The following is a 15,198-nucleotide window of genomic DNA, read 5'->3' as shown; positions in this document are numbered from 1 at the left end:
TAACCCAGCATCAATTAACACAGCCACCAAAGTCTTGTTCATAATTCTTGTGAAAAGAAGATATGATATACCTCATACTTTTACTCCCCCACACCCAAAATCCCCCCCCCCCCCCAAAAAAAAAAAAAAAAAAAATTGGAGGTGATAAAAGAAAAATATATATATTTTTTATATTCATATATGCACATGTGCAATAAAAGTACTTCCATAGTTAGATTTTAAAGAAAGTTTAATATTTTATTATAACAAAATAGGCAGTTATAGTGGGTAAAATATTAAAATCTGTCCTCTAAGAATAAACATACAGCATTAAGTCTATGAATCCAATTCTCCAAGTGAGATGAAGAGATAATGTGTTCTCATGTAGTGTTTATATACATGACCAGACCATCAAGAGGCTATGTTAATTACCTGAAGTTTTAACTCTCATTTCATAAAGGTGATCCTTAAAAAAAACATTCAGACCGTTAAATTGTGTTACATATACACGATTAACCGAGTTAAAGTGTAAATGCTAGCAAGAATGCTGGGATTAAAAAAATACATTTTATTACAATTAACGGTTTAGTTTATACCTTCCATTTCAGAATGGTGTATAGTAATGTTGAAACAATGGATTTCAAATTCAAAACCTCTGCCTATGTAGAGAACCATATCAAGTCAAACAGTATATAGAGAATGAAATGCATAGGCCAAACCATGCTATTAAAAGCGAAATTGTGCAAAGATGCTCACAATATAGTTAAGACCACTTATTTCATTTATTTTATTTTTGTTTTTATATCTGAAAATTGTCTATAAAGCTTTTTTTTTTTCTTAAAATGCATTTGTTATTTCCCTTAAACATTAAGGAATTTTGCCACTTGTTGCCTTTTTTTAACCTTTAATAACTGGCCCGGCCTTTCCACCTTATAAAAAAAAACAAACAAAAAAACTGGGAATTAAAATGAGTTAAAATATGACAATGTAAAAGGTGGAAGGAACGGCAGCAAATAAGTGGCGAGAACAGTCCCAAAGGAAATGGACCCTGTTCATATGGGAGAAGGTACTGGGTATATGTACGGGCAGTAGGGATTCTGATGGAGTTCATTTCATGTCTCATAACTTCTCTTTTGCAGGTACCCAGATAAAAGTGCTGGACTGTTCTTCTATTATCTGTTTCACCTGATTGTAAATTTCCTCTAGTGTGTCTCCTTGAACAATTGCTAAAATAAAAAATTAAGACAAGTGATTAAAGCAGACAATAGATAATTATTGGTCAAATATTAAGAAAAAATAGGAATTCCATAGATACAAAAATGCAATGAAACCATAATGTACGACACCCTCTACTGGATCATAACGGGGGTTATGCACATTACAGTCTTATTGCCTGTTTGTATCACTGGAGACCCAAGCTTCCAGACAGAGGAAATCACCACTGATCCAGCAGTGGCCATGCTGACAGGTGCACTTTAAGGGTCCCGTGTGGATGAAGTTTGTATTTTGGGGAGACAGACGCTGTATCCCAGATGCCATGTATGTTCCGATTAGCCCCTTGAAAGGGGCTTAGTAGCTGAACATTGTGAACCAGTTTAGAGTTACACAGCAGAGCACACCCCTTTCAAGGACCTAATTGATGGTCCTTGTCTTCTGTCTTCACCAAAGACAAACTTCTTCCACACAGACATCGCAGTTTAGCGGTGAAACTCAGCCCTACTACACTTGAGATTGGCAGGTTAGTGATGCTTTTTTCTTTTGCATACAGACATATCTGCCGAGCCACAAGCTAGTGATACATAAAGGGCAACCGGGGTAGGACATACACGTCAGATACACAGGAACCAATCGAGGCATGGACATAGGAGCGCTGATTGAGAGATACCAATATCATACATGGGGGAGGGTCTCTGACTACATGGGAGGACCATACCATGGGGAAGGTAACTGACTGCATAGCGGTGAAGTGGGCATACTTTGTTGTATGGGTCAAACCTTGCTGCAGGGGGGCATATGTGGTTGCAAGGGGCATTACCTAGCTACAGGGTGAACAGTATAACTGGCCACAGGGAACATAATTATTGGGTACAGGGTATTGTAGAGAATTTTTAATAGAGGTAACTTGCAAATCTCTGGTACTTTCTGCCACCAGTTGATTAGAAAGAAAAACGTCTTTTGGTGAACTACCTCTTTAATCATAAAATTACCCGAAAGGGAAGTGCCCTGAAGAGAATGTCATTAAAAATGGCACAAAGTACCCAGTGGATGGCATAAAAAGGAGCTTCAAAGTGAAAACACAAAATAGTGATTTAAACAAAAATTTTACTTTGGGCCACTGATCTGACACTGCTATCACACAGAGAAGGATGCCTGCGTCACACCCAGAAAAATCCAACCTGGCTCAAAGTGGTTCTGGTGTAGAAATAACTGATGTTTTCAAAGGGATAAATGAGTTTGGGCCAGGATGGACTCTCCTGTGTGTGATAGCAATGTGACATCAGTTGCCCAAATTTTTTTTTTTTTTAAATCACAATTTTTTGTTATCCCTTTGATCTCCATTAATATGTACCACTGGGTACTTTTAGCCATTCTCAACTGCATTCTCTTCAGGGCACTTCCCTTTTTTTGTAAGAAAAATGGCTAAAAACGAAAAAGAAAAATCCTGTAAATAAGAAACTGCAGAAGAAACCAACTTCAGCATCATGCAGATCAATCACATTGTTATGGGGGTATCTGATCTGGACAGCAACTGCTGACAAAGTTTTTACAGAGCCTATGGCTGCACTGTAGTCAGTGTAGCCACATTTGTCAGGTGTCTGATCAGCGCCCCTGTAATGCAAATTTTTACAATTCAGACTTTTATGGACAAAATCAAATTGTGTGTTGATTTTTTAAAATGGGATTTTAAAAGATATTTTTAGTTTATTTCATTTAAAAGATAATTCCCACTATTAGATTTAACCACTAGAAGGCAAGAGGACAGGTACAATAGAGTGCAATATTTGTGACCTGTCTAAAACTATTTACTGTGGCATCTAAGTGGTTCAGCAAGATCCCTGATCTGGCTGTTGCAGGTGAATTGTCAGCTGTAATAAACATTTTAATGTCCATATCGAGTTGATTTTAATTCATACATAACCTGATAAAGGTGTATGGTCACCTTTTAGGTTTAATAACTGATGGCTAAATGATAGTTTGGATGTTAGTTCTCTACTGGGGAGGGGAAAGCTGCAGCCAGACTCCAGGTTATCTCACTGCATCATGGTGGATGGTTGGGAGAGCCCGACACACCTCACAAAAGCTTTAAGTCTCTAGGGACCTTTTTTTTTTTTTTAATTGTTTTTCTTTACTCCATGTAAAAAAAGGAGATTAATACATAGAAAATTAACATATTCCCCATATTTCCCCCACAATCACATTACAAATATATTCACCCATCATATCATATATATGCTCACTACTAAGGAACTATCTTCCTTTTCCTCCATCAATCCATCTTTACTCCAAGTGGGGTGATCCATCCAACAGCCGTCCAATTACTCAAAAAGAAAATTCAAAGAAGAGTTTCTCCTCTCTCTCCACAATCACCCAACAACCTCCCTATCTGTCAGTCTTTACCTACTCCAATACTATCCTAAGACTGGAGAACCACCGCCCCCCCCCACACACACACCCAATAACACGTTACCCAGAAAAGACTCACCTCTCCAAGATACCCTTTACCTGGGGACTTTTATTGCTGCGACATCCTGTCTGTGCTACTATACCAATACAGTAGAGTTAGCTAAATCATTTACTGTTGGGCCCACAGTACCCTAGTCTGATACGGGGTATACATATTGCAACGCAGTAAAATGAAAAAGATAAAGACCTGTAAAATGTTCTGTGAATTCCTGTTCTAATTTCATTGCTCTCTCGAAGGTCTTCCGTGCTTGGTCTTCCGATAGCCGTTTGTTCATTTCCCTGTATATGTGTAAACACAAAGCAGCACAGTCGTGAGTTTACACATTGTCGATGCTGCCACTCAAGTCCTCTCTGCTGGTCTATGTTTATTTGGATGCTGCAATGAAATGCCTATATAACCACATGACTGCTGCAGCTAATCATTAGCCTTGGCAGTGTATACAGTTAGACAACTGGTTGGATTCAGCAGTCACATGGTTATACAGGTACTTTGCTGCAGCCAAGTAGAAAAAATAGCAGCAGGGCATAATAGAAGTAGTGAGTGGGGGATAGATTACCTGACTAATGGTTCTTTGGTTATCTAATGATATACACCTTAGGGTCCTATTCCATGGGCCGAGGAGGGCCCGATCAACGATGTAAACGAGCGGCGATCTGCTAGATCGCCGCTTGTTTACTGGGCCTATTCCACGGCCCGATGATCGTTGAGCGAGGGCTGCAAGGACATTGTTACCAATGTCCTTGCAGCATCATACATTACCTGTCCAGGCTTCTTCTCCACGTGGTCTTCATCCCCGGGTCCCGCGCGCTCTATCTTTAAAATGGCCGGTCAGATGATAGGCCACACTCAGCCAATCACAGACTGCGGCGGTCCAGGCCTGTGATTGGCTGAGCGCTCCATCAGCTGACCGGCCATTCTGAAGATATAGCGTGCGGGACCCAGGGATGAAGACAGCGCGGAGAAGAAGCCTGGTCAGGTAATGTATGATGCTGCTGCACACCGCTATTCAACCGTAGCGATGCACGGTGGGGGAACAAAGATTTTAGGGCCCTATTCCAGAGTAACTATAATCGGCCGGATCGGCCCCATTTGGCCCGAATCGGCCGTTAATTGTTCGGTGAAATAGAGAGAACGATCAGCCGATGATCGTGTCATCGGCTGATTGTTCATTTAGGGCCAGACCTAAAATCATTGTTCCCCCACCGCACATCGCTACGGTTGAATAGCGGTGCACCGCGGGCGACCAACGATTCGAAAAGCAGCCGCAGCATACATTACCTGTCCAGGCTTCTTCTCCGCGCTGTCTTCATCCCCGAGTCCCGCGCGCTCTATCTTCAGAATAGCCGGTCAGCGGACGGAGCGCTCAGCCAATCACAGGCCTGGACCGAGTGTGGCCTGTCAGCTGACCGGCCATTCTGAAGATAGAGCTCGCGAGACCCAGGGATGAAGACAGCGTGGAGAAGAAGCCTGGACAGGTAATGTATGCTGCAAGGACATTGGTAACGATGTCCTTGCAGCCCTCGCTCAACGATCATCGGGCCGTGGAATAGGCCCAGTAAACGAGCGTCGATCAGGCAGATCGCCGCTCGTTTACATCATTGATCGGGCCCTCCTCGGCCCGTGGAATAGGACCCTTAGGTCTGGCCTTAAATGAACGATCAGCCGATGACACGATCATCGGCTGATCGTTCTCTATATTTCACCGAACGATAATCGGCCGAATCGGGCCAAATGGGGCCGATCCGGTAGATTAGCGTTACTGTGGAATAGGGCCCTAACTTTAGCCCATTTTTTTTCTAAGGGTTAAAACCCCTTTAACCTCAAAGCAAGACATGCATGGGTTAGGTAGGGGAGTATGATATACTCAGTGGGTGCTCGCTTCACTCTGTAGATGGCACCCACCAGTAAGATGTTTAGATGCTGTGATCAACAGCAATTGTAGCATTTTAACAGTTTTGACAGAGGTCACTGGTAGTATTCTACAAATGTTACACTTTTGTATGGTATTATCAGAAAAAACTACAGACTGACTGAACGTCAAAGCTTACATAATATTTTCCACCGATTTAGGTTTGATGAAGATGGAGATTGGGTACAGCTGGGCTATCTGTAATCTTTTAATTGCATTGCCAGATACATCAAGTATGCAGTGCTTGCCCTGAAATACAGAGAAATATATTAGTGCATAGCTAAGGGCCCTATTACACCAACGGATTATCTGACAGATTTTTGTAAGCCAAAGCCAGGAATGGATTTGAAAAGACAAGGAATCTCAGTCTTTTCATTGTTACCTGTTCTCTTTTTATAGTCCGTTCCTGGCTTTGGCTCAAAAAAATCTGTCAGATAATCTGTTGGTGTAATAGGGCCCTAAGTGTTTAGATTTGGAAAAAACCTTATTTAAAACCACGAGAGAGAGAGAGAAGATCCTACCCTTTCTGCAACCTCTCGTACAGACTGAACACTTGTGCCATAGAGGTGGTTATTGTATTGTCCAGCTTCAATAAATTTGTGATCTTGAATGTCCTTTTCCATCTGCTCCCGAGAAGTGACAAAGTGATAATCTCGCCTATCTACTTCATAATCCCTTTTAGGACGAGTGGTATCTGCAAATTAGAACATAATTTAAATTATATGAAATAAAAATGTGCCTTGGCTTACATCAATAACTTGGCTCCCACAGTGGAGACAAGACTGGCACAGGGAAAGCAGGAACAGATTACTGTAGCACACAAATATTGAATATTGTTCCTGTCTTGAATGTGTCCACCTCTTTATTCCATGCACTGTTAAAATTCCAAAATGAAAACAAAACCGGGCAAATAAACAAAGACATGGGATAATGAACATCACTATTCTATTAGTCTCACATTAAAAACCACGTGTCTCATGTCAGTCGCACTGAAATAATGGGGTTACCAAAGTGAGACTGTACATAGGGTCATTAAAGGGGATCTTTAAAAAATAAAATAAAAAGTTACAACTGGCAGTACATACATAATGGCAAGAGTAATAGGGACTACTGGAGAACCTACATATATGGTATAAATGTAATCTCATATAATCCCAACTCATCTCACATTAGGCATATTAGGGTTAATAATATGAGGAACATGTAGTTATTTACTATAATCTAAGGCACATTAATTCAGTAAATTTATGTGCCTCTCACCCTATACACTTTGCATTAACATAAAGTTTTTTCTCTGGTGTTCACCTTGGACCTTCACCATATGACAGATTAAGTTAAGAGGACCTGGTTGAGTACTATGGGTAATGTTTGATTTCTGTTAGGCCTGCTCATATAGTGTTTACAAAATGTAACAGCCTTGGTGGAATTATGAAAACTGCTACAAAAAAAATTGCAGCATGTAAATTTATCGCCAAAGCAATATCGGGGAAAGCTGGAGATAATTATTGAAAGCCTGAAGCTGAAGAGTCAGATATGTTATTAGAAAACACACGATACACCGTAGTTTTTCTCTCCTCACCTTCACGACGGCACCATAGGAGGATGGGTTGTACCCTAGGGACAGGAAAAAGCACGAGAGGTTAAAAGCCCCTCCCTTTCCTACCAGCACCAGTGCTTTTTCCTGTCCCATTAGGGCAGGCACGAGAGGGAGGGGATCCGCGTGAAAGCGAGGAGAGATCCCCTCTAGAAGATAAGAAATTACCATGTGGCTGTAAGGATGGATCGGGGCCTTGGCTTCCTTCCTCCCAGTCAGACAGCCGGCCTCAGGGCAGGAGCGGTTCCGTCGTTCTGGGAACCTCGTACCGTCTCCAGGTGCGCGGTGAGTAACGGGGGAGCGGTACTACTACTCTACCCCGCCGTCGGATACCGGAAGCAGGCCGCAGGATGCTCCGTACGACGTAGTGACGCAACTCAGGGCGCCGCGGCGCCCGGATGTGACGTCAGACGCCACGCGCACCGGAAGTCGCGTCGCGCTTCCGAGACCGCACAGTCAAAAGAGCAGCGCGAACTGGTCGGGTCGTCTCCTTGTCCTATGATGGATCCCTCCACGTCCGACAAGACTGCTCCGGCGGTAACTGAGTAGTGATCCGGTGTCAGCAGCTTCCGCATGCGTAACTCTGCAATCAGTACGCTTCCAATGCAAGCTCTGCATTTTTGTTGTCTGTCTCTCTCTGGATTCATTACATGTCTTCCACTGAGGGTGCTACTGTCTTCCCCACACTGAATATGCAGTCAGGCAATTTCACAAGGGGGTTCCCTACCACTCACATTATATTTGCATGGGTGTGGGAGATTAGTCTATATATATGTATGTATGTATGGAGATATATATATATATATATATATATATATATATATACTGATGTTGTGTGTGTATATATGTCTACATACATGTGTGTTAATAAATACACATATTTGATCTCATATAGATTACTCTATCCTCCTTAGGAGACTAAAGAGCCTAATCCTAAAAGGGAAAAAACCTAGAATTCCAGAAAGGAGATGTGTATCCTGCAATGCTAAGCTATCTTCTAGCTGCAAGAAAAACATCTGTCCATCATGGATTGGGGACTTCATAAAAGAGGACAGAACATCCTTCCTGGAGGATATCAGAAAAATGATGAAGGATGAAATCGCTACTTCTATAGTCCGACTTCCTCCTCCTCCGCCCCTACTACCTCCTCCTCCGCCTCTACCTGCTCCTATAGATCAGGATCCTCCTCAGGTTTCTCCAGGTCACCAGGTGGTGATTAATGACGCACCGGCAGATACTATCTCTAATTATTCGGCTTCAGTAGCAGCCTCAGAGGAATCAACCTCATCCAGGAAACGTAGGAGACACTCATCTGCGTCTTCTTGTGAGTCTGGTCAAATTCCAGAAACGGTAGAGATTAGTGACAATGAGACGGAACAGAGGGAGGAAATAAGGAAATATTTATTTTCTTCAGATCACACCTCTGCCTTACTTAAAGCGGTCAGAGATGCTCTGAGTGTGGAAGAAGTTCAGGAGCAAGTAGCTCCTAAAGATAAAATGTTTCAGGGCTTGAAAACCAAGAAAAAATTGGTCTTTCCGGTTCATGAAACTTTACAACAACTTATCTCTGATGAGTGGGCAGAACCAGAGAAAAGACTGCAGGTGCCCAGTGAGATTAGAAGACGCCTACCCTTCGGGGAAGAGGACACGTCCAGGTGGGGAGACATTCCCAAAATTGACGCTCAAGTAGCTAAGACCACAAAAAAATCACTATTACCCTTTGAGAACTCATCTCAACTCAAAGAGCCCATGGACCGCAAGGCGGAAAGCCTTCTCAGGAAATCCTGGGAGACGGTATCCTACTCATTAAAGAATAATATCGCTGCCACTTGCGTAGCCAGAGCTCTTCATCTCTGGATAGAACAGCTAGAGGGACATTTAAATAATAAGTGTCCAAGAGAGAAGATGGACTCCTTACCCCTGCTAAAGGACGCCACTGCCTTCTTAGCTGACGCTACAGCTGAGTCTATCAGATTTGCGGCCAGGGATGGTGCCTTAACTAATGCTGCCCGTCAGGCGCTTTGGTTGAGAAACTGGATCGGGGATAATACCGCCAAATCAAATCTATGCGGCATACCCTTTGAAGGTCAGTATGTGTTCGGGGCTCACCTGGACAAAATTATTGAAAAATCAGCAGATAAAAAGAAGGCCTTACCAGAAGAAAAGACCCCCCAAAAGAAACAACAGTTTAAGCGACCTAAGTTTCAAGACAACTATCGCGGCAAGGGGAAAGGAGGCCGCTGGAGTTATTCCAAGGGAGGTAAAGGGAGAAATATTTTTTTCAACCCCAAAACCTCCCAGGACAAACAGTGACGCTGGTCCTGTAGGGGGAAGACTGCAGGGCTTTTCAGGTGTGTGGGCATCTATTACCAACAACAGTTGGGTAACAAATATCATCAGAGAGGGTTATCAGATAGAACTTACTCACCCTCCCCCACACAGATTCACCATCTCACGTCAGTCTTCAATTCCCCTACAAAGAGAATTAGTAGGGAGCGTAAAAAAACTACATCATATGAAAGTAATCTCCCTAGTTCCATCAAAAGAAAAAGGATCGGGTCATTACTCGAACCTGTTTCTAGTAAAAAAAAAAACAACGGCACCTTCCGTCTAATTATAAACCTGAAACCATTGAACCAATATGTCAGGTATCAAAAATTCAAGATGGAGGCCATAAAAACGATGACACCGCTAATAGCGTCCAATGCATATATGGCCTCCATAGATCTCCAGGACGCCTACTATCATGTCCCGATACATCAGGACTCCCAAAAATACCTAAGGTTCGCGATACTCATAGGAAAGGAGGTATGTCACTATCAATTCAGAGCTCTCCCATTCGGGATCTCATCAGCCCCGAGAATTTTCACCAACGTGATGTCAGAGGTCGTATCCTGCCTCCATCTCCAGGGGATAAATATAGTGGCCTACCTGGACGATCTTCTCATGATAGCAGAGTCTCAGAAAAAACTACTACAGGATTTGGAAACAACTCGCAACCTTCTAACAAACCTAGGTTGGATCATCAATGTCGACAAATCCGACCTGATACCATCACCCAGGAAAGTGTTCCTGGGAATCCTCCTAGATTCGACCTGTCAAATGTCTTTCCTTCCAGAAGAAAAGATACAAAAAATCCTCACAAAAGTCAGGAGAGTAAAAAAACAGTTCACGGACGTCGGTGAGAGAAGCTATGTCAGTGCTGGGCTCAATGACCTCATCCATCCCGGCGGTACCATGGAGTCAGGCCCATTCCCGGGTGTTTCAGGCTCAGATTCTAAAAACCTGGAACAAGAAACCCTCAGACTTGGACAAAAAATTTTCCCTCACCCCTCAGACAAAATTATCCCTCCGCTGGTGGCAAAAAAGGGAAAACTTACAAAAAGGGGTACAGTGGAATCCTCAACCCAAAGTGATTCTAAAGACAGACGCAAGCCAGATAGGTTGGGGAGCCCAGATAGGGACCCAATTCTTCCAGGGAGTTTGGAACCCCAAAAATTTAAGAGACTCCTCAAACCTCAAAGAACTCATGGCAGTTCAGAATTTGTTACTGGCAGCTCAGAACATCTAAAAAAAGACCCACGTACGTGTTCTGTCGGACAACGTCACTACAGTGGCTCACCTAAGACATCAGGGCAGTGCAAGACACAATCACCTGTGGTCAGTATCAAAACAGATATTCTCTTGGGCAGAGTCCCACCTTCTGTCCCTCTCAGCAACTCACCTGAAGGGAACGAAAAATATTCAGGCAGACTTTCTCAGCCGTCACCAGGTTCATCCAGGGGAATGGTGTCTCAAAGACCAAGTCTTCCGTCAACTAGCGGATCGCTGGGGGTACCCCGACATAGATCTGTTTGCCACGAGAAGAAACAGGAAAGTGACAAATTTCTACTCCCTAAATCCGTCAGACCATTCTGCAGCAGTAGACGCCCTGACGCAGAATTGGGAAGTAAAACTAGCTTACGCGTTTCCACCCATTCCACTGATACCAAAGGTGCTCCAGAAGATCAGGGACCAGGGAACAACAGTTATTCTTGTGGTTCCGTATTGGCCAAAGAGAAGCTGGTTCGGCCTCCTCAAAATGTTAGCACTGGAAGATCCAGTTCTGCTTCCCCAATTAACAGACCTTCTCTTTCAGGGTCCGATTCTCCATCCAGAACCAGAGAAACTACATCTGTCTGCATGGATCCTGAAGAGACAATGCTAAGGAGTCGAGGATTATCAGGGGATGTGATATCCACACTCATGAAAAGCAGAAAGAAGGTAACAGCTTCCATCTACTTAATGTTCTGGAAGGTGTTCTCCTCATGGTGTAGATCCCCTCCACCTTTTCCGGCTGAACCAAATATAGCCCAGATACTGGACTTCCTGCAGGCTGGACTATCTAAGGGCCTCAGACCGGCCACCCTAAAAGTGCAGGTTTCTGCCCTGTCAGCAATATATGACACAAATTTGGCAGACCATAGATGGATTAAAAGATTTATAAGAGCTGCATCTAGGATTAATCCTAAACCTCAGACTATTCCTCCATCTTGGGACCTGAATATAGTCCTAGAGGGTTTGACAAAGCCCACCTTTGAGCCTATATCAAACATCAACATAAAACTTCTCTAATACAAAACTGTCTTTTTGGATGCGATATGTTCCGCCAGGAGGGTAAGCGAAATCCAGGCCTTGACTATTCGTAAACCTTATTGTACGATCTCAGAAGACTGCATTACCTTAAAAACAGATCCTTCGTTCCTACCCAAAGTAGTTACGGAATTTCATAAAAATCAGGACATTATCCTCCCATCATTCTGTCCAAATCCAAAAAATCCATTAGAAGAAAAATTCCATACTCTAGACGTCAGAAGGGCAGTTCTACAGTATATGGAAACTACAGCCCCCTGGCGAATCGACCAGAACCTATTCATTCGGTTTCAGGGAAAAAATAAAGGGAAGAAGGTGTCAAAAAGTACCATCGCTAGATGGATAAAGAACTCAATATCAGAAGCATATAAAGCTCAAGATCTTCCTTCTCCTATTAATATCAGAGCCCACTCTACAAGAGCAGTATCTACATAATGGGCCGAGGGGGCTTCGGCCTCTCTGGAACAAATCTGCAGGGCCGCAACATGGTCGTCTCCCCACACGTTCACAAAACACTATAGACTACTTCTGCAGTCAAGAGAAGAACTGACCTTCGGCAGGAAGGTTCTGCAGGCTGTGGTCCCCCCCTAAGAGTTATGGTTGGTATTGCTCCTATGGTGCCGTCGTGAAGGTGAGGAGAGAAAATAGAATTAGTCTTACCGGTAAGACTGTTTCTTCGAACCTTCACAACGGCACCAGTATCCCTCCCTAGTATTATATGATTAATATAATACTCACGTGGTGCTATTGGTTGTTATAAAGGCACTGGTGCTGGGAGGAAAGGGAGGGGCTTTTAACCTTACATGCTTTTTCCTGTCCCTAGGGTACAACCCATCCTCCTATGGTGCCGTCGTGAAGGTTCGAAGAAACAGTCTTACCGGTAAGACTAATTCTATTTTTTTTAGCAGACAGAACTGAATAAATTTCAGCAACAAAATCTGAGAAAAAATTATTTTAATATTTAGGATGCAGAAATAGTATTACAAGCTTAACCAAAATGGATATATAAAATGAGCAGAACACAAAAGTGAAGACTTTATTAATTGGAATTACTCACGTGGAACACATGATCCAAACTTTTCAGGGAATTCAGAAATCAAGTCGTCATTTATCCGATCCTTCATTGGACCCAGTATAATGACTGGTCTGGAGTAGTTAACTATGCATAAGAACAAGACAATATCAAAAATTATGTTTAGAATCAACAAGAAAACCTCAGAAATATCAAACGATTTCTAATACCTTTCTTTCTGATGTAAAAATGTTACATTTATGGCTTATAATAATAGGGGTACTTTAGAAACTTAAAGTGTCACTGTTATTTTGCTAAAATTTTGACATGTCATAAAGACATGTCAAAAGTTTTGATTGGTCCGGGTCTGAGTGTTCAGACCCATACTGATTGGGAGAACAAGCGGGGAGAAGACCACACTGCAGCGTGTCCTCTCCCTGCTCTGTCAGCATAATCAATCGGGCTCCATAAAGCGCCATTATAAGCCTGGCTGATCAAATGACACAGAGCCGGGAGAGGACTTGTCCCAGCTCCTAATCGGTATGGGTCTGAACTCTCAGACCCAGACTGATCTAAACTTTTGACTTCTCTATGACATGTTCAAAGTTTTGCACGACAGTGACACTTAATTTTTTTTTTTTTAGTTTATATATTGTTTTAATAAAATTACAGTTGTTTCTACTTCAGTAAAATAAAATGTATAGTTTTTGCATTCTATAGCCACTTCTGTTGAGTGGCCCCAGTAAGGGGTGATAAGGGTCCCTCTACTACCAACAATGTTTGTGTAGTCCCACAGTTCCTGATCCTCTGCTCTGATCAAGTGCTGCCACACAGAGCAGGGTCCTTTTCTGCCAACGTACTGTATATTCTTATATACAGCACCTGGGGTGGGGGGAGGCTGCCTGTTGCTATAGTGAGGCAGCCTTTGCACAGCGAGCAGTGACTGCAATCACTGTTCGCTGTGAAGAGGCTGCTGCGCTTTGCTATGGAGGTGTGCAGAACCTCCTCCCCCAAAGTACTGTTTATGTTACGTGGCAGCCAGGGGCGTATTAACAGCTGCTGCTGCCCTAGGCACTAAACCTGAAGACGCCCCATCTTGGGGAGCGTAAGGAAGAGTGATTGCAGGCACATGCATTTCTATACATGTTGAAACATTGTCTGAAATGTGAAGTAAAGGAGAAACTGCCGTAACTCACGGATCTGTAGCAAATTCTTCTTTATTTATGGAACAGTCTTGTACAAAAAGGCATCAGGGGGGTGAATAGGAGGACATACAGTGGGTAGCGACGATCGTTTCGTGTGGACTAGCCACACTTCATCTGGCTAGTGTTAGCCAGATGAAGTGTGGCTAGTCCACACGAAACGATCTTCGCTACCCACTGTATGTCCTCCTATTCACCCCCCTGATGCCTTTTTGTACAAGACTGTTCCATAAATAAAGAAGAATTTGCTACAGAACGGTGAGTTGCCGCAGTCTCTCCTTTACTTCACAGGATTTTGTTTGATACTATTAACTCTGCGTGATCTGCTGAGCACCACCTGCTATTGGAACTCTGGACTCTCTGCTTGTTGTAGTAGTGCCGAGTGTTACTTTTGTTTAGTGCACTGTCTGAAATGTGTTTTTCCTGGTTTTCAATGGCTTAAAACATAAATTAAATCAATAATTAGAGCAGTCTGCATATTGTGTGAAGAAATTCTCTCCAACCCCAGCAACCCCCCCCCCCCCCCCCCCCCCCGAAAGAAGTGCTGCCCTGGGGACCGGACCACGGGTGCCTAGTGGTAATTACGACCCTGGTGGCAGCACTTGGTGGCAGAAACAATGACAGATTCCAAGTAAATGAGTCCATCTGGTTGCATGCATTCTAAATGGAAGTCATGATGAACATGTGAACAGAGACCAAAGCTGAGCATTGTTGACTGGGCACAAAAAGGTATAGAATGTAGCTTTGTTTTCGGGATTACAAGTGGTCAGATTTTTACAAAGACCATGCAACAAGTGCATATCCTATAAAAAAAATACCATCAAAGTATTTGCAGTTTAGTAAGCACTTAAAAGGCCTCATATGCATTTGAAGCCTTGAAACTTCTACAAACCTTCTTGTTGATTGACTGGTTCATATGACAAAACATACTCTTCTTGACCACCTGAAGAAATAAAATACTATCAGGACACAGGTAAAACAAAAAAATGTTTACTTAAGTCGCCCAGGCATAAGGAATTTGCATGCATAAAGCTGCCCTTGTTTCTCTGCATGATCTAATAATCAGCCCATCAAACATGTTATGTAGAGGATGACAATGAAAGATACACGCAACATGTCGTTTTAATGATCAGTATTGAAGTTGCCGACATATCTCAGTGGCATTGTTTATAGGGCAGTTTAGAG

The 15,198-nt window shown here is 42.9% G+C and overlaps 1 protein-coding gene across 11 annotated transcripts in view; it reads right to left on the bottom strand.

Moving 5' to 3' along the window:
- Positions 1-211: 211 nt before the first annotated feature.
- Positions 212-15,198, bottom strand: part of DLG1 (discs large MAGUK scaffold protein 1) — a 187,632-nt gene continuing 172,645 nt past the window's right edge. For all 11 annotated transcript variants that reach the window (XM_069975086.1, XM_069975081.1, XM_069975083.1 and 8 more), the window contains 6 exons: positions 14,906-14,956; positions 12,857-12,958; positions 6,095-6,267; positions 5,713-5,822; positions 3,851-3,942; positions 212-1,205 (listed from right to left, as the gene is read on the bottom strand). In XM_069975086.1, coding sequence (XP_069831187.1) covers positions 1,099-1,205; positions 3,851-3,942; positions 5,713-5,822; positions 6,095-6,267; positions 12,857-12,958; positions 14,906-14,956 — 635 coding nt within the window. In that variant the 3' untranslated portion in view covers positions 212-1,098. The remainder of the gene's footprint in view (positions 1,206-3,850; positions 3,943-5,712; positions 5,823-6,094; positions 6,268-12,856; positions 12,959-14,905; positions 14,957-15,198) is intronic.

Source organism: Dendropsophus ebraccatus, chromosome 6 (genome assembly GCF_027789765.1).
Source record: "Dendropsophus ebraccatus isolate aDenEbr1 chromosome 6, aDenEbr1.pat, whole genome shotgun sequence".
In the NCBI taxonomy this organism is placed as follows: Eukaryota; Metazoa; Chordata; class Amphibia; order Anura; family Hylidae; genus Dendropsophus; species Dendropsophus ebraccatus.
Note: the sequence above shows the minus strand (reverse complement) of the source record. Positions and strands in the feature narration are given on the sequence as shown.